Source organism: Malus sylvestris, chromosome 17, assembly GCF_916048215.2.
Source record: "Malus sylvestris chromosome 17, drMalSylv7.2, whole genome shotgun sequence".
Classification (NCBI taxonomy): domain Eukaryota; kingdom Viridiplantae; phylum Streptophyta; class Magnoliopsida; order Rosales; family Rosaceae; genus Malus; species Malus sylvestris.
In genome coordinates, this window is record NC_062276.1 from 32,273,119 (window position 1) to 32,300,646 (window position 27,528).

The 27,528-nt window shown below is 37.1% G+C and overlaps 3 protein-coding genes, 1 long non-coding RNA gene and 1 pseudogene across 4 annotated transcripts; 4 read left to right on the top strand and 1 right to left on the bottom strand.

The window, feature by feature from the left end:
- Positions 1–3,001: 3,001 nt before the first annotated feature.
- LOC126609962 (putative disease resistance protein At1g50180) lies at positions 3,002–7,303 on the top strand (annotated as a pseudogene).
- Positions 7,304–11,367: 4,064 nt separating this feature from the next.
- LOC126611487 (aspartic proteinase PCS1-like) lies at positions 11,368–13,235 on the top strand. Its single transcript, XM_050279782.1, has one exon. The coding sequence runs from the start codon at positions 11,485–11,487 to the stop codon at positions 12,898–12,900; it is 1,416 nt and encodes a 471-aa protein (XP_050135739.1). The 5' UTR covers positions 11,368–11,484; the 3' UTR covers positions 12,901–13,235.
- A 6,564-nt stretch (positions 13,236–19,799) lies between these two features.
- LOC126611271 (uncharacterized) lies at positions 19,800–22,774 on the top strand. The gene is made up of 2 exons (XR_007618757.1): positions 19,800–21,122; positions 22,148–22,774. It is a non-coding gene; the product is annotated as an uncharacterized LOC126611271 (long non-coding RNA).
- A 1,060-nt stretch (positions 22,775–23,834) lies between these two features.
- LOC126611269 (uncharacterized) lies at positions 23,835–25,895 on the top strand. The gene is made up of 3 exons (XM_050279480.1): positions 23,835–24,116; positions 25,264–25,368; positions 25,476–25,895. The coding sequence occupies exons 1-3, from the start codon at positions 24,072–24,074 to the stop codon at positions 25,587–25,589; spliced, it is 264 nt and encodes an 87-aa protein (XP_050135437.1). The 5' UTR covers positions 23,835–24,071; the 3' UTR covers positions 25,590–25,895.
- Positions 25,896–26,220: 325 nt separating this feature from the next.
- Positions 26,221–27,475, bottom strand: LOC126611268 (increased DNA methylation 3-like). Its single transcript, XM_050279479.1, has 3 exons — positions 27,285–27,475; positions 26,861–27,037; positions 26,221–26,702 (listed from the first exon to the last, which is right to left on the bottom strand). Exons 2-3 carry the CDS (start codon positions 27,027–27,029, stop codon positions 26,452–26,454), a joined length of 420 nt encoding a protein of 139 aa, XP_050135436.1. The 5' UTR covers positions 27,030–27,037; positions 27,285–27,475; the 3' UTR covers positions 26,221–26,451.
- Positions 27,476–27,528: the final 53 nt, after the last annotated feature.

Genomic DNA, 27,528 nt, shown 5'->3' on the forward strand with positions numbered 1-27,528 from the left:
CAGCGGATCGAGAGACGACATCGTCTCGTTTACCAGGTGGGTGTCGTTGGCGTACTTGAAAGCTCCAGCAGTCGTACTGGTAGAGCAACGCGGCGCTCATGGAGGCACATGCGTTTTAGATCAGCCCTTGCTGCCCAACCGAATCTTTGAATGTAACCTATACTGCCACAATCCCGAAGTGCTTGCTGAAAATATGAGAAATATGGGATCGCGATGGAAGTCGCCCAAACAGGGCAGCTAGGGATGGATATTGGAAGGCGACTGGAGCTGACAAGGAAGTGAAGTCATCTAATTGAGCTGTTGTTAGATGGAGAAAGGCTCTGGTTTTCTATAAGGGCAAACCCCCAAAGGGTGACAAGACAGCTCAGCCCTAGAGTTATTCTTGTCTTTATTTCAAGAAAAGTTCACAAGCAATGGCTCAACCCGATACAGTGTTTACCCACAACCCTAGAGCTATCATTATTTTAATCTGGTGAGTCTGAAGGCTTTAATCAACTACCCACATAGAAGAGCTAGCTATGGATGTGTTTGCTATAAAGCAAGCATGCAAAATCTGCAAAGGAGCATGCTTTGAAAAAATGTACCAGAAGATGCTTGGTGAGACTTTCATCATCACAACCTCAACCTGATAATAATGGAGAAATGGCTTTTTTATAAAAGCCACAAGAAAAGCCGCGGGAAGCCAAGGGTGTCGACCACCAAAGCAGAAGATGCCATCAACTTTTGAAAAAGAAAACTTTCATCATGCATGTTCCCATTTTTCTGAAGAAGCCACTGGAATGCGCACATGGAAAAAAATCTGCAACAACCCGGTACACACCAACGATCTGCAACTGTCGAAACATTTGTTTTTTAATGATGTAATTTATTATTCGTATCTTTCGGAGATATCTGTATAAACCCCATCAGAGGGTAATAATAGTACACAAAAAAAAGCCCAAAATAATGGGCTGACATGTTGTGGAGAGCAAAGGCCCATAAGCCCAAAATAGCACCAACAAAGTCATCAAAAGTACGCCCAGTACTCCACAATTATTCGGCAACCCGCCGCTATTACCACCAACCAGGTGACCAAAAGTACGCCCAGTACTCCAAAATTATTCGGCAACCCGCCGCTATTACCACCAACCAGGTGATAAAATGCACAACCCGTACTCTAATATCATTTGGCAACTAGCCATTCATGCCACCAACCAGGTGATCAAAAGTACGCCCAGTACTTCATATTATACATAAGCATTACTCATATCAATCATACATAAACATTCATGAGCATCACTCATGTCAACATTCATGAGCATCACTCATGTTAACATCCATGAGCATTACTCATGTTAATCAAACATTCATGAGCATCACTCATGTCAATCAAACGTTTATGAGCATCACTCATGTCAATCAGCTTCAAAAGCTTCATTTACAAAAGCTCTAGCTTCAAAAGCTTCATTTATAGAGCTACAGCTTCAAAAGCTTCATTTACAAAAGCTCTAGCTTTAAAAGCTTCATTTACAGAGCTCCAGCTTCAAAGCTTCACTTACAAAGCTTTAGTGCAGGGTATACAAATACCGCCTCCGAACAACCGTCATTTCGGCCCATACATGGATTCAAATTGAAGTCTCCAGCCAACAGACTCTATTGACCGAAGACTTAGGGGACTACATTATACATCATATAGTGGACCTCAACTTGGCCTCATGAAAAATACTTGAGGTACTCTAGCCCATTATTTATGTATTGAGGAGCGAGCCCTTATTCTATAAAAGGGACTCCCTCACCACCATTAGAGAGCATCAACTCTAGCCCATATTTATGTATTGAGGAGCGAGCCCTTATTCTATAAAAGGGACTCCCTCACCACCATTAGAGAGCATCGCCGCCTACTGAGCAACCGCTTTGCCGCCAGCATCAACTCTAGCCCATCATTTATGTATTGAGGAACGAGCCTTTATTCTATAAAATGGACTTCCTCACCATCATTAGATAGCATCAACTCTAGCCCATCATTCATGTATTGAGGAGCGAGCCCTTATTCTATAAAAGGGACTCCCTCACTTTCAAACGCCGCAAGCCGAGCCAACCAAGGCAACATAAGCCACGAGCCGAGCAACCTTGCAGCGTGTGCTACTTCTAGTTGAGCGTTATTTCAGATTGAGCACTGCCTCATATCGAGCATCAGTTCAAGACAGTATCTAGTTACTTCGGCCCACATATGGACTGAATTTCAAGTCTCCAGCCAAAAGACTCTCTTGACTGAAGACTTGGGAGACAACTGTTTATACCATATTTAGGGCCTCATATTTAGACCTCGTATAAATACTCAGGGGACTTAAATGTAATTATGTGATAAAGGAATGGGCAAATATGTAATAAGTGAGAAGTCCTTATTCTATAAAAGGACCCCTCACCCTCACAATTAGGGGAGGCCAATTCCTAAGGCTCCTCACCTTCTCAACGCTCTCACTCTCAGAGCTCTCTCTCTCTCTCTCTCTCTCTCACTTCTCAGAGAAATACAATACAATTAGTGTGGACGTAGCCCAAACCTTGGGGTGAACTACGATACATCTTGTGTTATTTACATTTCATGCAGATTCACGGTCGGATTTACGTTGTTCCAAGACCTTCGGTTTTGTGCATCAACAAAATGATTGAAAGCACTTTTGGTAAAATTGTTTTTGGGTTTTCAAAGTAGTTGAACTATTTTATTTAAGAAGCACCAGTTTTGTGTTTCTTGTAGAAAACACTTCAAGTGATTTTCTAGGATTTACACTTGAAGTGTTTCGGTCATTTTGAATAAATTTCCAAATAAGCCCTTTGGCATGTTTATTTTAAACATAACTCACTCACTCTTTCCAATTTTGAAATAAAATTCCCAAGTTGGGTACCCATCTAATTGATAAAAAATGACTGGATAATAAAACTATATATGCAACCAAGGTCGTTTGAAATCGTGTCTGCAATTATTTATATTGGGATTGTTTCCTGTGCAAGTTATTGAAATATCAAACAACTAATTAATTAAAGTGATCAGACAATGGCAATTTGTTTATTTTTTTTGTGTGGATGATCTCCATTGATAAGGTTGAACCAACATACAAAAAAGAAAAGAGAGGAGCTGGTTTATATTAGTTGTTTTCCTTTTGGCCAGAGACATCACCAATATGGCTGAGGCTGTTGTTTCGTTTGTGGCTGTAAGGCTCGGATACTTCATTCAAGAAGCCAAATTCTTGTATGGAGTCGGGGATATCGTTGACCGTGCACAAACCGAGCTACAGTTTATGAGGAGCTTTCTGAAAAATGCAGATAAAAGACAAGAGCATGATGAAACACTACGTATCTGGATTGCTAAAATTGTAGATGCTGCTTATGATCTCGAGGATGTCGTTGAAGCTTATACGTTGAAAGCGGTTTTAAAGAGGAGAGGGGGTATTACGACTACTCTGAAAAGGTTTTCTTGCATCTTGAAAGAAGGAGTTGACCTTCACAAGATTGGTACAGAAATTGAGAACATTACCACCAGAATTTCAAATTTGCGGTCGAGTTTGGAAACTTTCAACCTAAGAGAAATAAGGGAGGACGGAGGTGCCGCTTCCTTGCAATTGTACGAGAGGCAACAACTACTGAGGCGAAGTTACTCTCATGTTATTGAACCCGATATCGTTGGGTTGGAGGACAGTGCGAAGGAAGTGATTATGCAATTGATGAAAGAAGACAAATGCCTTGTTGTTTCGATTTGGGGCATGGCCGGCTTGGGAAAGACCACTCTTGCGAAACATGTCTATCATCATAGTGAAGTTCGGCACCACTTTGTTGGTTTCGCTTGGGTGTGCATATCTCAAAGATGTCAAGTTAGAAATGTTTGGGAAGCAATTTTATTTAAACTCATGTCTCCTACCACTGAGGAAAGAGAAGCAATTGCAAAATGGAGGGATGATGAAATAGCCCAAAAGATTTGTCTTACGCTTCAAGATTCGAGATGTTTGGTGGTCCTTGATGACATTTGGAGCATCGAGGCGTGGGAGTCTTTAAAAGCTGCATTTCCACGCGGGGGAACAAAGAGCAGGATATTACTCACCACGCGCAAAAAAGCAGTGGCTTTGTGTGCTGATAGAAATGGTTTCCTCTACCAACCCCGACCACTAAATGAGAACGAAAGTTGGGAACTGCTCAGTAAGATAGCAATTGCTGGAAAGGATGATACAAGTATTTCCTCACCAAACTCTTCTATGACTTTTTATTATTATCATTTTAGTTATCGCAAGAACTAATTTCAGAAAATATTAGCTTCTTTAGCGAGAATTCGAACTCAAAACTTCGCGTGTGAGGATTGATCATAGCTCAGGAAATGAAAATTGAACTTTAGAAAACAAGATGCATTTGACATTCAGTTTTGTTAAAGATATCAATTGATACCGATTTTATTCTATTTAACTACTGTTAGATTGATTGTTTGATTGTTTATAATTAGACTAATTGCTTGCAGTAAGCTATTATTTAATTTATTCCTAGTTTTTCACATTTACTTGTACAAATTTCTCCAAGAAAATGCTATAAGAACTCTCCTGATTCTAACTTTTTCTTGTCTCCTCTTTTGTGACCTGCTTCCTCGATCTGTATAACTTATAATAAGATCCAGAAAACAAAGTTCATAATGTATTGTCATTTGTCAAAATATTGATAATTGTTTACACTTTTTGTTTTTGTTTTTCTACAATTAATTACCGATTTTCTAAGTGTTGTTAATTCAGTTTTTTATTTTTTCAGACTCTAGAAGCTATGCTAAGAAGAAAGAATTAGGAAAGAAGATGCTTCATCACTGTGGAGGTCTCCCATTAGCCATCACTGTGCTTGCAGGACTACTAGTTAGAAAAGACACGGAGAATGAATGGGATATGATGTTAAAAAATGCTGAAGAATACATAAGAAGAGGTGAAGGTCACGAAGAGGAATACGCTGGTTCACTGTGGATCTTGAAATTGAGTTATGATGATTTACCGTATTACTTGAAACTATGCTTTCTATATTTGGCTCATTTTCCTGAGGATTCATCCATACCAGTGAAAAGACTAACTCAGTTATGGATGGCAGAAGGTCTTGTACCTTTCACACAGCTAAGACCTGCAGGTTCATTGGAAACAATGGAGATGTATCATACAGCTGCTTCAATGAATTGGTGGAAAGGTGTATGGTTCAAGTTGGAGATCAAGGTTCGATTAGAAAGATCAAAACTTGCCACCTTCATGATCTTTTGCGAGACTTGTGCTTGTTAAAGGCAGGTGAGGAAAACTTTCTCCAGATTGTGAATTTTTCGCACAGAAATGAGGCAATGTATCTTTTTTCTTCTTCCACGGTAACCAAAGTAGCATCAACGGGTAAAGTTAGAAGACTTGCAATCTATTTGGAGGGGAGTGCTGATAAACTGGTTCCATCAAGAGATGAAAGTAATGTTCACATCAGGTCTTTGTCATACTTTACCCCGGTTGACTGGACACCAAGAAATATAAAGTTACTACGGCCAATTTTCAAGGACTTCAAACTGCTTAGAGTTTTAAAATTGGAAAACATGAAAAGAGTAGTAGAGCTATCGAGGGATATTGGGAGCCTAATCCACTTAAGGTTTTTAAGTTTATTCAACAGTGATATAAGACGGTTGCCATCATCCATAGGTAATCTGTTATGTTTGCAAACTCTAGATTTACGCTTATATGGCTCAACAGTTATCCCAAATGTTATATGGAAGATGGACCAACTGAGACACTTATATTTACCCTTAAACTACAGTATAAGTGATAATGATAAACTAAGATTGGCTCCTCTCCGCAATTTGCAGACGTTACAATATGTTTCAACTCGCTATTCTGATTTGAATGAACTTGCTGATTTGATAAGTCTGAGGAAACTGTTTATAGATGTGTACGAATGTGATTTGAGAAATCTGGAGAAAATCTTCAAGTCCACAAGCCTCAAATTCAACCTTCTTCAGTCCTTATCTGTGCGTAACTTGCGTGTGCAGGACTCGAGAGTTATATCAATGATAGTGTCAAGTTGTCGTCAGATATGCAAGTTGTGTCTGCAAGGGCTAACCACAGAGCTACCAAATGACCTCCAGTACTATCCAAACCTCATCAAGTTATCATTAATTAGTACTGATCTCAAGGAAGACCAGATTACAATTCTGGAGAGGCTGAAAAACTTAAGAGTTCTACACCTTAGCTGGAGTGCTTTTGAGAAGAACTCAAAGACATTGAAATTCTCTGCTGGAGGCTTTCCTCGTCTTGAATTTCTTTCACTTTCCTGCATGGACGAAATAGAGGAGTGGATGGTGGATGAAGGAGCCATGCCTTGTCTTCGCCAATTGTATATTGAGCACTGTGGAGGCATGAAGACACTTCCCGATTGGCTGAGGTACATTACAACCCTCAGGGAATTAGCCATCACTGGGATGTCAAAAGCATTCTACAGTAGACTTGAGAAAGGAGGAGCAGACTTCTACAAAATCCAACATGTGCCTTCCCTTGATTTTGGGCCAGCCATTGAGGAGTTTCTCTCATCACGTACGTGGAATGTATCATAACCAAGCCAACTTCTTCAATTAATTCATTTTTGTTCTTTATGTTTCAACATGACAGTACACTAGTTGATTTCTTTTGTCGTACAAATATATAGATCACTAATCTCAATGTACAGATAAAAAAATTCCGGTGAAGGGAAGCATGAATTTCAATTGTTGACACACGCCATGATGATAAGGTAATTAGAAGCCCAAGCAAATTTTTCATGTTCCACTCACGTCAACGTTGTTTGCTGATTCTATTGCGAATGGAAGAGTAAAGTTGATGCACTAGTACTTGTGATGTATGCTTTTTTTTCCTAAACATTTAGTTGGCCAAACCAATATGTCCACTTCGATTAATTTTTTCCATGGTTTGTGCTTTAGCTTATTGAGTTTACTGGATAGTTTTGTTACTGTCTTGCAGGAAAAATTGAACGAGGAAAAGCTCTGACCAAACCGCTTAGTGCTGAAAGCCTGAAGCTCTCAGAACCTGCATTGCTTGCTGCTCAAATCTGGTTAAAATTGTTGAAGGCTTGAACCTTGAAGTATGTTTTATATTTTACTTATCAAGTAAAAGTACTTCAGTTAAAGACATCATCTTCACGTTGAGTAATTTCTTCTGCATTAATTGACTCTGCATTTATAGCTTCTCAATTGGATAGCAAAAAACATTTATTTTTTAAGACTCTTTTGTTAAAAAGTATTTAGGTTTTGAACAAGAACATTCATGAAATGGACTGTTATTATACTCGACATGCGGTTACTCTCTCAAAGTGGGACTCTATACGAACTCTTCGTCATCTCATGTTTTATGCACAATGTTTTATAATGTTGGCATGAAAGTTGTGCCAAAGACATAAAGTTGTGGAGAGTCCATGGATATATAGTCCTACTCTTGAGACTTTTTTTTAATTCCTATAGTTTGTCAAATATTTGATTCTTGGAATGGAGTGTTTCTCAGTAACTTTAGTAACCAGGAGACTAGCTACGCTATAAATTTAACTTCGTTAAGCAGCATATGTACGTTCCTGTTTAACTAGCTACAGTTTGTCATATGTACGTTCCTGTTTAACCTTATCTAGTATAAATAATATCTGAATGAAAAACTTATCCAAATTTAAATGAACGTTATATTGTGATGTGATTTAGGGAACAAAATTTGATACGTAAGTTTGACGAGTGTAGTAATGTTGTGTGAAGAAATTTAAAAGTAACGGATAATTGAGTATCACCTTTGTTGCAGGTATGTTGTAAACTTGTAAACGATGGATGTTATTGTGAACCCACCATGAAGCTAATAAAGAGTTACCATCGGAAGTCTTTGAATAACTAGTTCTTGAGTACACCAGAATTTTAAAGATATCCCAAAAGTTGTATTTGATTAAGGGTAATGTTAGAGAGACCAAGTTTTTAAACAAAATTATGTAAGCCAAATGATATATTTGTTGATGATTGAATTATTACTGAAGTGTTGATTAACGTGTTTATTTCTTTTGATGATTCATCATATGAGATTTGCAAATTTGGTTTAAAAATTAGTGTGCCTAGCATTATCCTTTGATTAATTCTTGAGTGATGATTACGATGAAACAACCAATGATTTAAATAAACAGATTACAACTTCCTAGAACAACTCAAAGGACTATGGTAATTAAAACGACATTAATGAAAATTCATCCAACGAAATTTGAAAGATTTAATTATTACTATATAAATTAAACTGCATTTTGGAGGCTAAAATGACCTCATATGGCTAAAAATCATCTTATGTCACAACAAAGTAGTAAGTTTGAATCGTGGCGTTATTCCCTATTCGAAAAGGTATCAACAACCTAAATCTGAGCTCGGACGCGAAATCTGTAAATTCCCACTGCTTCTTTTTGTCTTTCTACGGTCCATTTTCTCTTCAATCTATTCAACCATTTGTTTTACATCATATTGGTGAACTATACTACATCAGCCCTAAGTATCAAATTGATGCAAAGAGCACAATTTTAATGATGATAGAGCAAATAGTTTATTAGGTATTGGTATGATGCCTAATCATGCACAATACTAACCAAATTGTTAAGGCGTTGCATTCGCCGTTCTATCATCTATTTGTTTATTCTTAATCAGTGCTTTGGCTTGCCGGTTGCCCCATATGTATACATTTTCTTTTCTCCAACATTATTGTTGATTGCATCATAGAACTACTATATATTAACATATGGTATTAATATGGCACTATTGCGTTTAACAAGATAAGGCACATTGCTTAAACAAATATAGCCTCTAATATTCGATTTGACTTGACAATTGACACAGGTTAAGTAGACGCAAGGTTTTTCTATAATATACACCAGCAGTGGCGGCTTCAAAATTCAAACATTTGGGGTCTTAATGTTAAAGGTCTAAATTTTTTAATAGAAACAGAGTGCGAAGTGTATAAAAAAATTTCAATTTATTCACTGAGACATTTTGTCGAACACTTAATCTACTTTTTATTGTTAGTCAAATTATGTTGCGCACATATCAACAAATATTGACATTTGCCGAAGCAATTTTATGAGTACTATCGAGAGAATTTGTCGAGTGCTATCAACGCAATCTGTCAAGTGTTGTCGAGATATGATTATTAGGCATTACATCAAACGCTTAGTGGGTACAAAAGGGACTCATACCAAACATTGGAAAATTCTTGAAAAATCTTCACATGTAGATCTCCCAAATTCTGGGAGTTCATGGAAACACTTTGGTCCCACTGTACATCTGCTTCAATGCACTAGCATGTGGGATGCACAAGTGCTTGAGCTGGTTGATTATAATTGTCAAAATTCAACTATGTAAATTTAACCGTCCAATGCACCAATGCATCTCATACACCGATGCATTGTAGAATTTTGCATTTTTAGAGGCAGTAGATGAAATCTTATTCTATTTTTTAGGGTAGCTAGATGCAACATTATTATTAGCTCTCAGGTAAGCATATTTCTGTCTCTTAATTTCTTAAACCAATCTAATCCTACACGCATAACCCCTGAGTCATGTAGTAATCTTGTTCCAGGAGTTAGATATGTTGAGATCCGACACCTACCATGCAACATTTTATTTTCTAATGGTTCAATAGTAGGTTGATTAGTCATATGACAACGCCACGGCACCAGGTATTCTCATTCCCCTAGTAAACACAAATTAAATAATCGTCCTTCTGAGCTAGTTCAGTGTCCATCTATGATACATGGACACAATGGTATCTTCTCGTATTTTCATGTCGTGTCGTATTTTCTTATGGTCATATAATAATTCTTTTTGTTAATTTAATGTTATTCGTGTTGTGTTGTTTTTCGTGTCCGTGTTGTATCCCCTTGTGATCATATTTAAACCAATAATGATCTTAATATTATGTTTTAGAAGATAAACCCTTTTTTTAGAAGATAAACCCAATTAAGAGACATATTTAACCCAATAATGTTCTTAATACTCTGTTTTAGAAGACAAAACGATATGAGTAATGATTTGTTCTTTCATTCAAATTCCTGACCTCTTAACTGCTTGAGACAAACACTTTGTCCTTCAAAAGTTACAAAAAATTAAAATTAAAAAAAAAATTGTTGGGTTCACAGTTGCATCTTTAATTTTTTCGAGATCTTAAGGAAAACAGAAAAATATATTGAGGTGACTAGTTGATCTCATGTACTTACCTCGTTATGACTAAACAAGTGATAAGATTGAACCTATGTGAGCCACCCGGACAATCCAAGGGTATTTAACCATATACCTATAAGAAAGTTTTACTTGGTCCAAAGCATATGTTTCCATGGACACACACTTTTTTTAAATAAAAAACGGTGTTGCTAGTTCTCACTCATCGTCATATTGTCTAAAATGATAATGTTAGAGAGATCATATTTAGATAATGAGGTTAATATCGGCTCAGAAGTTGATTGGTGATGGCTTAATTTTCATTCCCAAAACTCCACGTATCTTCTGCCTCTGATCACATCTCTCCACACATTAGCAAATACATGGGAGTGGTGCAAATAAAGGGAGAAAAAAAAAAAGACCTACTGTCACCACGTTATCATCCAAATTACTCCCCAAAGTAGTTAGAAAAAACGTTAACTAGTCATCCAAATAATAGGATGTCCAGTAAAACCAAACGGTCACAAGTGGTAAATGCTTTGGTAATTAGGAGAAATTTTTTAGTGTGATGGGAATACGGTTTGATACATCAAGTGTCATACTACAAGTGGTTGAATATTTGAAATCCAATAACTTGTATTCTGACACTTGATGTACCAGGCCGTGTTTCCAACACACTAAAAATCTCTCGGTAATTAGGGTTTTCTTCGTGGTTTTCTAGATTCATACATTTCACTCTCCATATAATGTAAATTATTGTAGAATATCGATTGTAATCCAGTAAAACCAACCCTCCCTCTGTCTCTTTCTCTAGTGTCACCAACGCGTGGTGCACCGGCCATTTGCATTGGTGGATGCATTGGTCATCCGGCAAACGTTGTCATCCAATATATCTAATATATATAAACAAGACAAAAAGCCCATATTTATGTACTGTAATTTCTGTGCAATACGTAAATGTGTGGACATCTGGACACTTCCATCGATCGTTCCCCACTCACCATCACCCATGCCCCATTCAATTTTATACATCAAACAGTGGAATATGATCCCTACTCTTAACTACTCTATTGACAAAAACGCGTTATCTTCTACGCTTTTGGCTTCTCCTATCTTTTGCTTGTTCCTTTACTTTTTTCCTTGCGTTTTTTTTCACTTTCCACCCTATAATTCCGATGGTATAAATACTACCCCACCTCCACAACCTCACTGTACCTAGAAACCCACCCACCCATCCTCATTTCTCTCTTCTTTCTGTGTGTGCTTTTGTAAATCAATCACTAAGTAGCCTAGCTTGCTAGCTTGTAATAATGTATCTCTCTCCCAAAACCATGTTCTTAAATCTTCTCATCTTCTTCTTTCTCGTCTCTCCTTCTCTTTCGGTTTCGATTCCGAAAGATCAGAACAAGCTCCAAAACAAGTTGAAGAACGACACTAGTGCCTTTTCTCTCTCTTTCCCTCTTACTACTTCTCCACTTTCTCTCTCTGCAAATCCAAACACGTCCAAAACTTTCTCTGTCGTTTCAAACTACAAGCAAAACCCTAGATCAAGACCTACTACTACTGCTGCTACTGCTGGTGGTGCTACAACAAAAACACCATCGTACAACTACAAGCTTTCGTTCAAGTATTCGATGGCTCTCATCGTTTCTCTCCCCATCGGAACTCCTCCGCAGATCCAACAGATGGTTTTGGACACCGGAAGCCAACTCTCATGGATACAGTGCCACAGCCCCAAACCACGCCCACCACCTCCTCCCATGGCATCGTTTGACCCTTCTCTCTCTTCCACCTTCTCTGTTTTGCCTTGCACTCACCCTATTTGCAAACCCCGGGTTCCCGATTTCACCCTCCCGACCTCTTGTGACCAAAACAGCCTCTGCCACTACTCCTACTTCTATGCCGACGGTACTCTCGCTGAGGGCAATCTCGTCCGAGAAAAATTTACCTTTTCTCGTTCCATTAGTACCCCTCCCTTGACTCTTGGTTGCGCTAAGGACACCAGTGACACCAAGGGTATTTTGGGTATGAATCTTGGAAGGCTATCATTTGCTTCCCAAGCTAAAATTACCAAGTTCTCCTATTGCGTACCTAATCGACCGGCTCAAACCGGGTCCAATATGCCGACCGGCAGTTTTTACTTAGGCCATAACCCGAGCTCCGCGGGATTCCAATATGTTGACCTTTTGACTTTTAGTCAAAGTCAGCGCATGCCGAATCTGGACCCCCTTGCCTATACAGTTGTAATGGTAGGGATAAGAGTTGGAGGGAAAATGTTGAAAATTCAACCCTCTGTGTTCCGACCCGATGCGAGCGGGGCGGGTCAGACCATGATTGATTCAGGGTCCGAGTTCACTTATTTTGTGGACGAGGCGTATAGTAAGGTGAGGGAAGAGATTGTGAGATTGGCGGGACCAAAGTTAAAGAAGGGCTACATGTACGCAGGTGTGTCCGACATGTGTTTTGATGGCGATGGTGTGGAGATCGGACGATTGATAGGGGACATGGCGTTTGTGTTTGATAAAGGTGTGGAGATTGTGACGCCGAAAGAACAAATTCTTGCCGATGTAGGCGGCGGAGTCCGGTGCGTGGCAATCGGACAGTCCAACATGCTTGGTGCCGCGAGCAATATAATCGGGAATTTTCATCAGAGGAATCAATGGGTTGAGTTTGATCTGGCAAATCGTAGAGTTGGGTTCGGTAGGGCTGATTGTAGTAGATCATGAGTCTGGATATATAGCGACGATATATATGATATGGTGGCTGCTGAGCAAGTTACTGCAAGGGTGTTTTAACACGTTAGAGGACAAAGAGGTCATTTACATGACGATGACCTAATACCAGAATCTAAACGAGTGAAGAGATGAACTAGTTGCAACTTGCCATGCAGTGGTCAGTGGTATCAATGTCTGGAGGGTTCGCAGTCTCTTGTATGTATATTATTGCATGTACTATATATAAATATAGGATACTGGTAGAGAAACTATCAGTTTAAATTTATATTTTGTAAATTATATGATGCGGTTGTTGATGATTGAATTATTACTTAAGTATTTATTAACATGCTTATTTCTTATTAGTTACACATCACATAATTTACAAATGTGGTCTACCAAATTGATTTACCTAAAATTACTCAAATATGTATATGGTGAGACCAACGTATACACGGGATGTGAAATAAATAATCCAGGCGCATCGCACTTCGGCTCTAGTCAAGGTTGCCACTCGGACCTAAGACGGATCAAAGAAGAGTGGGCAACCTCTCTCACTCTGGTAAAATGATCATCATCTCGCTTTGTTTTCCGGTTGGGATTAAACTCTGGACCTAACCTAATCCTAATTATTTTACTCCGCTTTTGTTCGTCACCTAAGCTAACAAGTGTTTGATGATAACTTTGCTCGGCTCACACTCTCTCTCTAATAATATTGTGTCCAAATCTAATGAAACAGTACTATAATCTTGAAAGGAAAACATGGAAATGTGTCCCCCATCCCCATCAACAATAATGGAGTTGTTATAAGATATGAAGATTAGTTAAATGAATTCGAACTTTGAAGAATCTGGTTTGTTTTTTTTCCTTCTAAAATTAATCAATTACATTGAACATGGACATGCACCCTTTTAATCTAATAATTAATCCAACAAAGGAAGGAAGGGTCGAACCTCGGGTGTGTAAACTCCGAATCTCACTCATTACATAGTAATAGCCTTCTTTTTCATCATTTTGGGTGAGAGAAATTCGAACTCAAAATCTTTTTAAATACATAAAAGAGAAATTTAAACTCAAAATCTTTCTAAATATGTAAAAGATAAATATGTACCACCGAACCAGTATGCTTCATTTCATTTTTTACGTTTGGTTGATCATTTTTTGTAATACAAACGATATTACTACTTTAATTTGTACTAAAGGAGGGGGTTGAACTCAAGACGATGCAGTGAGTTAAAAAGAATTAACCTGGCGAATCCACCTCTTGTTTGTATTTGATCATTAAAAAGAAGGAAAAAGAAGAAGATGCTCCATTCCATTCATGCCACTCAAACATTATCAACGTTTGAAATTTTTTTAATACGGTCAATGTTTTAAACACTAGACATCATGAACCTGAATTAGAAAAATGGTGAATGGCATTGCATTACCACATAGGTCTAAAAGAAAGAAAGAAAAACAAATCTATCTACACGTAAAGCTTTTTGTGTATATCGATTCTTTGTTGACAAGATATCAGGTGTAACCAGTGTGAGCCTGTGAACATCTTTTCTTTATATCTTTCGGTTTGTGTTTGTGTAAACATCCAAAAAAAAAAAAAAAAAACACAAGCCATGGGATTAAAACCGGCAAATCACCGTGCCTAGGATTTAAGGCGGAAAATGTGGGCTCTACCGAAGTTGGAAGCGTGCAGTGAAGTGGAGACACCTACTTGGGACTCTTCTGCCGACTCAATACTCCTCCTTCCACAAATATTCCCGACAGCCATTGACATTTCCTTTTCTTTTCTTTTGTTTGTTTGTTTAAAAGTTAAAGGAGGGGGAGGGAGGCTACCTCATCTCAGGTCAAGGCCAATAGGATTTTATCTCGGTTTTTTTTGTGAGGATCTCAAAAATTCATAAATTATGTTCGTTTATCGTAAATCGTACGGTCAGTTTTTGTCAACTACTGTTTATGTTTAATTTTAAATAAAAAAATTAAAAATGATTTTTGACCACACAATATACGATAAATGGACACAATTTACAGATCCCCAAAATTCTCACAAAGAGGATCAGGAAAGAATTCGGATTCAGGTCAGGTCATATCACAAGTTTTTATGAGAACGTATATAGATGGTTTTAGCATTTTATGAGTTTTTTACTAATCGTTCACCAAGTGGAATTGTCGACAACGAAATTCGAATCTAGACTTTGATCTAACAAAGAGAATCCTTGCTCACTTAACCAACGACTTTTTTTTCTTTTCCTTTGGCTCTAATTATAGTGTAATGTTATTTTTAATGGAAACCTAATAAAAAGAGTTTGAAAATTTTGAGTTTTAACGATAAGGACAAAGTAAAGGGTAAAATGAATAGTACCATGATTGACTTTTTAATGTAAAAATATAATTTTTCGTTAAAATTTCCTATTTTTAAAAATAATTGATTTAAGATTTTATTGAAAAAACATATCTTGTGATGTCTTTCTTCTTCTTATCCTTTTTACCTTGTCACGTGGAACTTGTAAAAATGTTCCATCATTTCAATTGTGCATATATTGACAAAAACATTGATGATATATGTCCACGTGGCGACAGGTCAGCCAAAACTATTCCTTTACGTATGTATATCAAATCATAGATAAAGTTGCATGCATAGCCATGAATGAGATTAATTTAAAGAAAAACTAATGAAATGTGTTTGAAAACTTTAAGTTTTAACGTTAAAGATAAAATGAAAGGTAAAATGAATCGTACTAGGATTAACTTTTTAGTGTAAAAATATGATTTTTTTGTTAAAATGAACAGTACAGAGAGCTTTTCGTTAAAGTTCTCATAATTTAATTAGGGTAATACTAAAAAGACCAACTATAAGAAATTAAATAAATCATGCGAGGTAATCTTTGATGATTGAATTATTATTTAAATATAATTAAAGTGTTTATTTTTTATTGATGACACATCATATGTTTACAAATTTTGTCTAAAAAATTAGTCCACATACTCATTTAATTAACTTTCAAAAGTTTAGACCACTTGTCATCCTATGCTTAATCTGATCTAAAAAATGCATACATCATCTCGAATATAATGTGAAGCATTTGATTAAGAAACGTGATGGTTCACGAAAAAGCAGACCTAATTACACCCTAGCTAAATCTAGAGAAAATGACCATAAGAGGCATGACCAATGCTCTCTCGTGAATTTGGTGAGTTATGATCGTGAATTTGGAAACTAAGTTCATGATAACATCGACATAAAGCAATCCAATCTTTTTGTCCCAATCATAGTTAAAAAAAAATATGCAACGGATATAATACGTAAAAATTACGTATGTATATTATTTGACAATTTTGCAAAAAAATCAAAAAATCAAAAAATGTGGCCATATTTTTAAATTTTATTTATTTATTTATTCTTATTTCTTCTTTAAAGTATTTGCTATATTAAAAAGTATATCAAAGTAACATGTATTAACTCTAAAAAATATGTATGTACGTGTATCATACTTTGGAGTTATAAAAATGTCCAAATTAACAAATCAATCAAACGTGTACAAATCTAGCGTTTTCTCTTGTTTTTTCATCCTTTTACTTTGGTTTTTAGTCGTAATTTTGCACCCTCACAACAAAATCAAACACAACGATATGAAGGGATGTGCTATCCACACACCCCTTTTTACTTCTCCCACATCTCTTGTTAATTTCTGTTATTTGATTTTCTTTAAATCATCCGATCCGACGGTCAAAAATTAAAAAGGTGTGAGAGAAGTAAAAAAATGTATGTGGATATCACACCTCTAAAAACAATTATAACTATGTATCGAACTCATCACAAATTAATTAATATAGCATCTTATTCACTATTTTCTCGTCAAATTAATTTAGACTCACATCAGTCAAACATGATAGCTCATCCAACCAAGTGTAGACAGCAACCCCTAGAACATTGGCTAATTTTTCTTTTCCTTTTATTTTTTTGCCTATTTTATTCTTTATTCTTTTCCTTTTTTTTCATAATTAAGATGTATTTTATTCTTTATTCTTTTCCTTTTTTTTTATTCATAATTAAGATGTATTTTATTCTTTATTCTTTTCAATTTTTATATTCATAATTAAGATGAAATTCAGTTTTAAGATTTATAAAAATGGTTAGGAGGGTACGTATGGTGAGCAAATTTTGAGGTGTGAACAGATTATCCCTAATGTTTTGCGTATGGATGTGTGCAATGAATAACTTAAGGCATTTTAGCTAAAATGGTCCGTGAAATTAGCATAACATCTCATTTTGGTTATTGAGATTTGAAATCGATAGAAGTGACATCTGAGTTTGTCCACAGTCAATCATTTTTATCATTATGTGGAAAATCTTTATTAAATAAAAACCAAAATGACAAAAGTACCTCAATATAATAAATAATGGTTCAAAATGATTTAACAAAAATTGAGAGTATTTTTGTTATTTTGGTCCTTATTTAACAAATATTTTTCATGGCAGTACCAAAATGAGTTCTATCGATTTTAAATCTTAGGGATCAAAATGAAAAGTTATGCTAATTTCAAAGACCATTTTGACTAAAATCCTAAACTTAATCACTCGTTCAATGAATACTGATCCTACATATATGATAACTTATTGTTATTTTGTGAACTTTTGATCCATACCTCTCCTTTTAAGACAAACAGAATAGAAAAAGAAAAAAAAAGGTTTATAGCAAAGTTGCAAAGGTGGCTCAAAGTGGGGGAATGTAATGCACAGTTTTTCAAATATTTGATAGGAAAAATCCAAAGCGAGTTTCAATAATTTCAACCTCATGTGTTCAACATTGGATGACCGGAGTGGCTTCCGAGGAAAAAGGTGTACCATCTCGATCACCAAAAGATTCAAAGTTTATATTGAATGGCATTGCAATTTGCAAAGCAAAAGCTAGTTTGATCATTTAGGAGAAGACAGCAAATAGCTGGCCGAAACAGTAAAAGGCAACTTGTATAGTTGTATGCATGCTAGTTATTTTAGGGTGGGCTGCTTTCACTTTCAGCCGATCCTCGAGGACCGGAGCCTAAGCTGGATATGACGATGACCACTCTCGCTTTCTGCATGATGAAACGTACGAGGAACCCTAGTTTTTTTCCATGGCTAGTGAGATTTACAACCCTTGTTTTTAGCCTCTCGCTTACTCAGGTGAGCGCAGAAAAAATATAAGCTCTTGATTTAATTAGACTGCAGATGATTAAAAATGGAGTGTGAAGAGCGTTATCCTTTTTCATTTCTCCCTTTCTTTTCTTTTGCCATTTTACAGAAGTACTCAAATCAAAAGTACTGATTAAGTTATTTGATTTGTAACGTGATGTTTCTGTTTGTCTTTATGCGTGAAAACGCCACATCCTTATTCTAAAAGGCTTAACTTAGTGAATAGGTATTGAGTTTTTAATCATTCATCCCAAGTTCGAAACATTCTTTTTTTCCCTAAATTATTGTAATAGTTTCAAACTCCTCATCTAACAATAGTAAAATTTAAAAAACAAAAAATGGCTTAACCTGACTTTTCCAAAGAAGATATATAGTTAGTTTCAGAAAGCTTGACAGAGGCTAGAGTAGAGATACACGGGATTGAAAAGGTAGGAGATGAAGTTGCGGAAGCCATGGTAAAAAAAAAGGATCAGAGGCTCAATACCATGTAAAGTTGGGTGCGTTTTTGCTTAGCACTGTAGGTGTATGTTCACCTTACACTTAAATGTTAATTTTTTCAGTTTAAAAAAAAAAAATTAACCAAGATTAAGTGAAATGACACGTAACAAATGATTAGGTATATGGTGAGTATACACCACAGTTTATCATGGTGAGCAAATATGCTCCTTGTATTTTTTTTTTATTCTTATTAATTGTATACTTACAATGTTAATATACAACTAGGGATCAAGAGTCCTAATCATAAAGATAAAGATTACATTAGAATTCGTCCATTTCAATTATCATGAGTTGCTAAGTGAATTGATGGATTCATTTTGACTCTTATTATATATCTTATGAATCGCGTTTACCATCTATTCAAAATACAACAAATAATAAAGAGAGTAATGACTGACTAACAACCTTTTCAACACTATAGACTACATAGTATAGTGGCTGCCTACTAATTAACAAAGATGTTTTGTCATGGTTTTATATTTAATGGTCCCCTCTCAGGCTCTTCCTATTCTTTTTCCCACGCGTTAATTTGTTTCAATTTCAAAGTTTTAAATTATTAACGAAAGCAAATAATGACAGCTTGCTCTTTGCTCTTCAGGGACTTGGTGGTATATATCATATAGGAACGACATATACTCCAAATTTCTGTGGTTTGAAGCCGACGAATTGTGAGATTCAGATTTTTCACGAAAAAGAGAGAGATTCGGTCCGTTTAAGTTTTTTATTTTTTGTGAAGTGAGTAGGATTGACTAATAGAAGTTGTATGATTGAAACTGAATGATCCAAACCTCTCAATCGAACAGCTCCAAACACATAGATTCGTAGTAGATCTTAATCCTGTCATATATGGTTGGTAAATGAAAGTGGAAGTCGGTGAGAAATCAAAGACAGTCCCTCTACACAAAAATTAATATTAAATCGAGTCGGGCCATGATTATTATTTGTATAATTAAGCAGTTTTATTCTCTTTTCTTTGGGCCAACTTATCTTTTGTGTGTGTCTATTATACTGATGTGATCGGTTAAAGGAAAGTAGAAGTCAACATGTAACCAAGAATTAATAGATCGCTTAATTTATGCAAGCTCAAATCTAGTTGGAATTAACATCCATCAATTTGGAGTAGAAAGATGGAATTGGACCTTGATTTAGATTTCTTATATATATGGATTTCAAATTTTAATACAAATAATATTATTACTTCAATTTACATTAGAGGAAGGGGAGAGACCTAGGAAGAATTAAAAAGAGATTTTAAGAAAAAAAGATGAAGTACTTGGAACTAACGGAAAATTCGGCGCAAAATACAAATAAATTGAGATTTCCTTGAAATCCAGTGATCTTAATTTATCTTGCAAGCCAAAGGTATCCCATCTTAACTTGAAAATGCAAGTAAAAATGTGAATTTACATCCCCTTTACAACTTTAGGAGGTGAGCCGCTGCTGCTGCGTCATAACCACATATTAAACAAGGCCGAGCAACTCCACCACGAAATACAGCCCAACCCAACTCCCTATTGGACCCAAATAACTTTTAAGGCCCATCAACCAGCAAGCAGCCTTCTTTTTCTCTGCATTTTCTGCGGAGGAGGAGGACGACCTGAGAGTATGAGACACGCAGCAGCAGCAGCAGCTATCTCTGCTTCTCAAATTTTGGGTTTTCCAATTGTCCTCCTGATTCAAAACCCATTTCCTCAATTTCCCCGAATTTCGAATGGTAATTGATATGTATTAAATTAGCGAAAAAAGAAATAAAATAGAAAAAGAAGAGAAATTAACGAAAAAATAACACAGACGAACAGAAAAAAAAGGAGGGAAAAGGAAACAATTGCACCCGGTTTCGAACTCGGAATGTGGAGGATATGGGAATCAACAGAGCAGAGACCGCGCGTGATGCATGTGGTTGGTGACTGTAAATAAATACCTTCGTTCAGCCTCAGCCCTTCATTTCAGAAACCCTAGCGCCGACGCACAAACCCTCTTAGCGTTCATTTCCTCATGCACAGAGCATTTCTGCCTTCATCCCTATCCTCCTCATCTCAGATCCGAGACCGATGCGTCCTTCAGTCTTCTTTCAGCTCGCGAATCACAGATTCCATCAAGTTTATCCAACTCCGAGTTCTGCATGTCACATCGCCGTGCATGTTTGTGTTCTGTGAACTAAATGGGGTGATGGGAAACCTCAAATCCGATGAACTAAAGTATGGCGGAGCTTTCGAAGATATCATATCCAAGAAGGGAAAAGGTAAAGTTTCGCATCCCTTTAGTGTTTTGGTCCTGAAATTACTTGATCAGTGAGTCCTGAATCTCTGTGCATGTTTCTATGGATCTGTGAATAATATCTAGATGTTGCAACCATGTGTTCGTGCATCCATTGGTTGAGTTTGCTTCCTGTATGCTTAGAATTTTTTTTTGTTCTGCGTTGTCTTGCATGTATCATGGATGAATGTGATCCCCTCTGCTGCGTTGACTTCCCCCCAAGCCTGTATGCAATTTAATCTCCTAATGAAATGTGAGAGTGAGTGAAAGGGGTTCCAAGCAGTTCGGAGGACGTCTTAGCAACCCCACTGTGAGTATCTCTGAACTCATCCCCTTTAGTTTCTGCACTCCATTATTTCCTCTGCACTTTCTGTTGATGTTGAATGCAAACCTGTGATGTATGGTGAGGAATGAGGTGAATGAACGAATGCTCCTTAATGTATGATTCAGTCGAATGTATGCACTTCTGGATATTTAGAGGCGAGTTGAATCCGAATGCAAACCTGAAAAAATAAAAATTCACATCACACCAAGTTAACACGGATTAGAGAAAGTGTGGTAAAATAAGTTGAACAAAAAGTGCTATGTTTTGTGTCGCGTAAAATAAGAATACAAATTGCAAAGGCCTATGCCAATTTCTCGTTCAATGTCGCGTAGATAACCCTAATGCCCGGTTGAAGCTTATGTACAAGCTTTTATTCTTAATCCTACCTAAATAAGATCTTTTAAAAACTAGGAAACAAAATAATAAAAGGATCACTTAAAATCACAATCCTAAATCTAGCTTGGCAATCTGCCCAGTCAGTAACTCCTCACGTTTCTAGACCATTCCAGCTCCAAATCAGGTTCAAAAGGTCGTGTTTTAAAGATTAGGACGTCCTCTTCAACTTTGTAGAATCGCCCAAATCCTGAAAACATCATCTTCATGCCCAGAAGTCACAATTAAGCATGAAATTGGCGTTTTCTGGAGTTGAGTTCATCTACAATGTTTTAGAGGACGGCCTAAGCTTTAAATCAAGTCCTTTTGGACCTGATTTGGGGTTGAATTGGTCTTGAAACGTATACTGTCTTTAATTAATATGGCAGATTTTTCATGTTTGATTAGGAGTTTATTTCTTAAGTTATCTAATTTATTTGGTTTCCTAGTTTTATTCCAAGACCTTTTCTAGGAAGATTTTATTGTTTTAGAATAAATAGCTCCGGTCGGGCCTTAGGGGTTTTTTCTACAAAACTTTGAGAGAGAACTTGGCCAGAGCTTTTGCAATTTGTAGACTTTGATACAAGGTGTTTTCAATAATTTTCCTTTCAATAATATTTATTTTTTATTTTAATTAGGGGTATGCATAACTAATTCCTTTTATTAGGGTGAGGACGAGTCTTGATATGAATTGTCGAGTTTGCCTCACGGTTGGCCACTGGGGCTGCGACTTCCTTTACCACCGTCGTGTCCCAAATGGTGTAACTGAGGTTGGCAAGGGGTATGTAATAGCTTATTTGCGTTGTCCTGCGGTGCATAACAAGTGCAAGCATAAAATCCAGCGCGCTTTCGCGTGAAATGTTATATTTGTAAAGTGTTTGATCACCACGTCACTGTTGACTGCCCGGAGATGAAAACACTAATGAAAGAGAACTCAGAGAAAGAGGGGTTGACCTTGTATGTCTAATGATATCATCCTGCTGAAGCTGAGGATTGGGAATGTATCATGTATGAATGCTGCAACAGTTGTATTGTCTAGGACGTCATTGCATGGCAGTTGCATAATTTTCTCTATATTTTCTTTAGCTTGAGCACTCTGTATATGCCATGTTTGTTTTGGAATAAGCTAGCTTCATCGTCATTCACGGCTGGCGATTCCAGATATATACCATGTTCCTTGTACTGGTCTCAGCAATTGCTGTAGCTAGCTGCGGCAGTTTGGATATGTACTTCATTGTGTTCTCAGTTTAATTTGGCTCTTTGCTTGCACTGCTTGTCTTGGATATATACTTTGTTGCTTGCAGTCTTTGTCTTGAAATACCAAACCAAAATGCGTGGTTCCCTGTTTTGTATATTGTTCTAGTGACTTGAGTTTACCAAGGATTGGCTTCTAGGATTTATCACGGATTTGCAGTAGACATGATAGCAGACTAGCAGCAGAACTCCACTCGGAGTGCTTACCGTTGCTAAACCCGTCTTTTGAGGGCATGTGGTACAAGATCATTCTGTATGTTATGTTGCACGGACACGGATATAGCAAGACATGACACAGTAAATCTCAAAAAACAAGGACACAGATACTGCACATATTACATGTATTAAAAACAATACTTTTGAGTTCATAATATAACAAAGTACTTGTTGTAGATGTTAGACGCTGCGCATTCCCAATTTCATTTGTATATGGAAAGACAAACCTAAGAATCAAATTCGAACTTCGACAACTTGGAATGGATGCCGTATCTCATCTCTGCATCTTAGGTTTGATAAAACTAACGACCTACGAGTGTGTTTGTTTTGATGCCTAAAATATATTTTATACGTAATTTATATATTGTGGAAATATAAATAACGTTTTTTAAATCTCATGAACATGTAATTTTCGTTGCTGAATATCCTTGATAAACAAAGAGTGTGCCAGATTTCTTTGAAATCCAGTGATCTTTATTTATCTTGCAAGCCAAGGCATCCCATCTTAACTAGAAAATGCAAATAAAAATGTGAATTTGCATCCTTTTACATCTTTGGAGGTGAGCCGCATTAATTAAACAGAAAAACTAAATAAAATACCAAATTTACATCTCTTACATTAGAGAAAAATTAAATAAAATACCACATTTACATCTCTTACATTGGAGTAAAAATGACGTAATCGGTAATCCTGACGCATTTAAGCGTCGGGAACAGCTCGTCATAACCACATATTAAACTAGGCCATGCAACTCTACCACGAAATACAACCCAACCCAACTCACAATTGGACCCAAATAGCTTTTAAGGCCCATCAACCAAAAACAATTGGACCCAAATAGCTTTTAAGGCCCATCAACCAAAAAGCTGCCTTCTTCTTCTCTCTCGTCTCTTCGAAGGAGGAGCAGAACCTGAGACACGCAGCAGCAACAGCAGCTATCTCTGCTACTTATTTTTGGGGTTTCCTTCTCTTATGACAATCGTCTTCCAGATTCAAAACCCATTTCCTCAATTCCCCAAATTTCGTGTCGATATCGGAAAATTTTAGTTTCCACCGGTTGCTGTGGACTTTGATTCAGTCGGGAGTCAAAGATGCATCCTCCATTAACGTTACACAAGCACCCCATGTGTGCTCAAGTGAGTTCTCCTTCCCCTTTGCTTTCTTCTTCTTTTATTCTTGTATTTCTTATATATATGATAAAAAAATTGCACATCACTTCAATGGAACTTCGAGTTTGGAATAATTCTTTTTTTGTTTGTCAAATGGTAACTGATGTTTGTTAAATTAATCGAATGCGAATCGATACGTTGACATCTTCAGCTAGGATATTGATTTCGGAAATGGATCATGTCTATTTGTGTGTACTGTTTCAAAGTCTCACAGATTATGAGCTCTTGGAAGTTCTTTTAAACGACTGAAATCACTTTTGATGAAAGTACACATAGTGCTTACAAGTTTAGAACCCAAAAAATATTTCATTAAAAACGCTTTCAGTCATTTGAAAATAATTTCTAAGCGAGCCTATATTGGACTAAATGGGAAACTTACCCTGTACTAGTTGTCTGTGCCAATAGTGTCGATAGAAAAAAAAAAGCAGGAAAGTCGATAAACATAGATTTCGGCTCAAATGCTAGTCGAACTCATTGGAGGCTTGCCAGAGTGTAACTGTTTAACCCATCTAATGTGTAGTTTTGAATGGGGAAAAGTGAAGTTATAGACACGAGTTGTGTGACCAAAATCATTCATCATACAAACTCATATGGAGTTACATACAAAACCAAATAGACGAGTTATGTATCAGGATTTTTGCAGTAATAGCTGGATACAGTTTGAAGTTCTAACTTATATGAGGTTGAAGGAAGATGATTTTGATCAAACAACCGCTCTCGTAAATCTGCAGCAGAGAAGTCATAAAAGTTGTCATCTTGGCATGTTGCTCTGCCATGAAGAATACTCTTAAGACTCTTGTTTTGCGAAAAATCTACAATAGTCTAGAGCATTGAATAATCCGCCACTTAGAGCCCTTAGATCTAGTCCAAGGGCTGTCAAAGAAAATTGGATCTCGTTAGATTGGATTGAAGGCCTCTAAGTGGCAGAGTGTTCAATACTCCTGAGTATTGTAGCCATGCCCCTTCTTTTGTTGTTTTGATGTTTTAGATGGTTTCTGGTGTTGGAAGTTTCAGTTGTGGCGATTCAAATTGTGAAATTAAGCAAGTTCATATATACGTATGTATATCTCTGTGTGTGTGTGTGTGATTTTATTTCTGTATCTTCGGGTTGCAGATCATCGAGGAGTTTCAGAAGTGTCATGTAGATCATCCTATTGCAAAATTCTTCGGTGAATGTACAGATCTCAAAATACAGCTTGACCGTTGTTTCCGACAGGAAGTAAGTCTTAGTTATCCAAGTCTTTATTTCAAAAGTTAAAAATAATAGTAATTATTGTAGAATCTTGTTAATTATTTTGGGGTAATAGTTTGGAACTACTGCAACAGAAAGCTGTGAAGAGGAAGGCAAACTTTGAACAGAGTAAAAAACTCCGGGAAAGGCTACAAACTTTGAGGAAGGAAACTGCCGAGATAAGCACTGAGAGTTCTGTGCAAGCTTAATGGCAAACCGAGGCATTCTTTTAGTGATGAAAAAGGGACTAGTCTCTGAAGTATTTCATATAGATAGATATACTGCAGTGTGTTGCTACCACAGGTTAGTGGCGTGATGTGATACACCTTGATGTTGAGTTGCTGCTGATGCTGTCCTTTATTTTCTTTCATTTTGTCAAACTTGTGTTCGAACGGTCTCCTTTGTTTGGGAGAAACAGATATGTAAAAGGATGTTCCAAATCAGTTTACAAGTTTGAGGAAATATTATTTGTCAACGAGGATGTTCCGAAATAATTTCAAAGAGCAGCTTCTGTAGATTTCATTTTCCTCCTATTGAGATGTGGATGCTAAAACTATAACTAGAAGTAATCTACGTACCTGAAAACTTTGGCAAATGGCATCACCATGAAAGACTGCCTCGTCTTTGCTTGAATTTCAATCCACGACCGCTACTAGAGTCGTTTCACTGGTTTAGCAACGACATTTAAAGGGGCAATTCGCTCGTATCACCAATGCAGAACCTTGGTCGTCTTCAAATGAAGGTGCCGAACTTCAACATTTGGTTAAGGACATAAGGACGAGCAGGGTACAGGCAGGTTAACGCAAGCAAAAGCAACGAAAATTAAAATTAAAACGAGAATACCAATAATCAGGAATCACTCCAGTGGCTTCACATTAAGATAATCCTTTTGCCGGAAAACATTCTCAAAACGTTAATCCATCAACTTCTCTTAACTATTTAGTTACTTACATAGGAAATGAAAGGCTAAAACACCATCGGACATAGTGTGCATCACTCCTGTCTCCGTCGCCACATCTCCATCATCATCACCCAACTCAATCAACCCGGCTTTGGATGTGCCTTGATTTTTCAATTTTTGCTTAATTTGCTGGATTTGAGAACGACGATCTCAAGGATTCCATCATGCTGGAAATGAGGAGAAAACAGACGGGGGTCAACAGGTCCAGGAAGCCTGAAAGAAAGGGTAAATGGTCCAGGAGAGGATAGTTGCTGGGCTCTCATATGGTACACAGTTGATGAGTTTTTCAAGAGCTCAACACCGTTCATGACTCCTTGTATATGAACCTTTCCGTCACGTTGGATAACACATTTTACGTTACCTGCACTAAAGATGAACCACAATTCCTATCAACTACCTCCTACTTCCTACTCGATCATTGAAATTTGCAGTCTTGGACTACATCAGGCTACAAACCAACAACAACGGAATCGCGAATCGAGAATTGAGAGTTGAAAATGAACACGCATTTGACATTACCTCGATTCGTTTGAAGGCCAGCAAGTGCAACTCGAACAAGGTAGGCATCTTTGCTCTCGCCAATGTCAACAAGACCGCCATTACCTTCCTTTGCATTTGCTGTTCCAGTCAAAACGACACCCGAATCCTCCGAATGTGGACGACGATTCCCAACATTTTCTGCTCCCATCTTAACCACTGACACACACTCACACCAGATTTCATTCAAATATTGAATTTAGCTTCACATGAAATTATCCGATATTTAGGGTTTAGGGTTCAATGCACAGTTGAAAACAAAACCAAACAATCATAATTGTACCAAGTGTAATCTGACATGAACGCATATCAAGATTGGGTGCTCAAAATCCGCGAGGGAAAAGTTGGGTGTGCAAACCCGATTCATAAAAAACACAACGACAGATGATGATAGCGAATTTCTTACCTGCGCCGTCGCTGAAATGGATGGGTTTCTGGACAATGTAACACCGCAGAAATCAAACAAGAGGAAGAGAGGAATCCAACCAACAAACGCTGTGTCGATTGGTGGTCAGAAGTGGGAGATACGGTCGGGTTCGTCGTGGCGCGCCAAATGAATCCGGATCCTAGGGTTTTAGACCCAGACTTTGCAAAATGATACGAGTTTGAATACAGGCCGGGTCTTGATTTGGTTAAAATGGGCTTAAGAC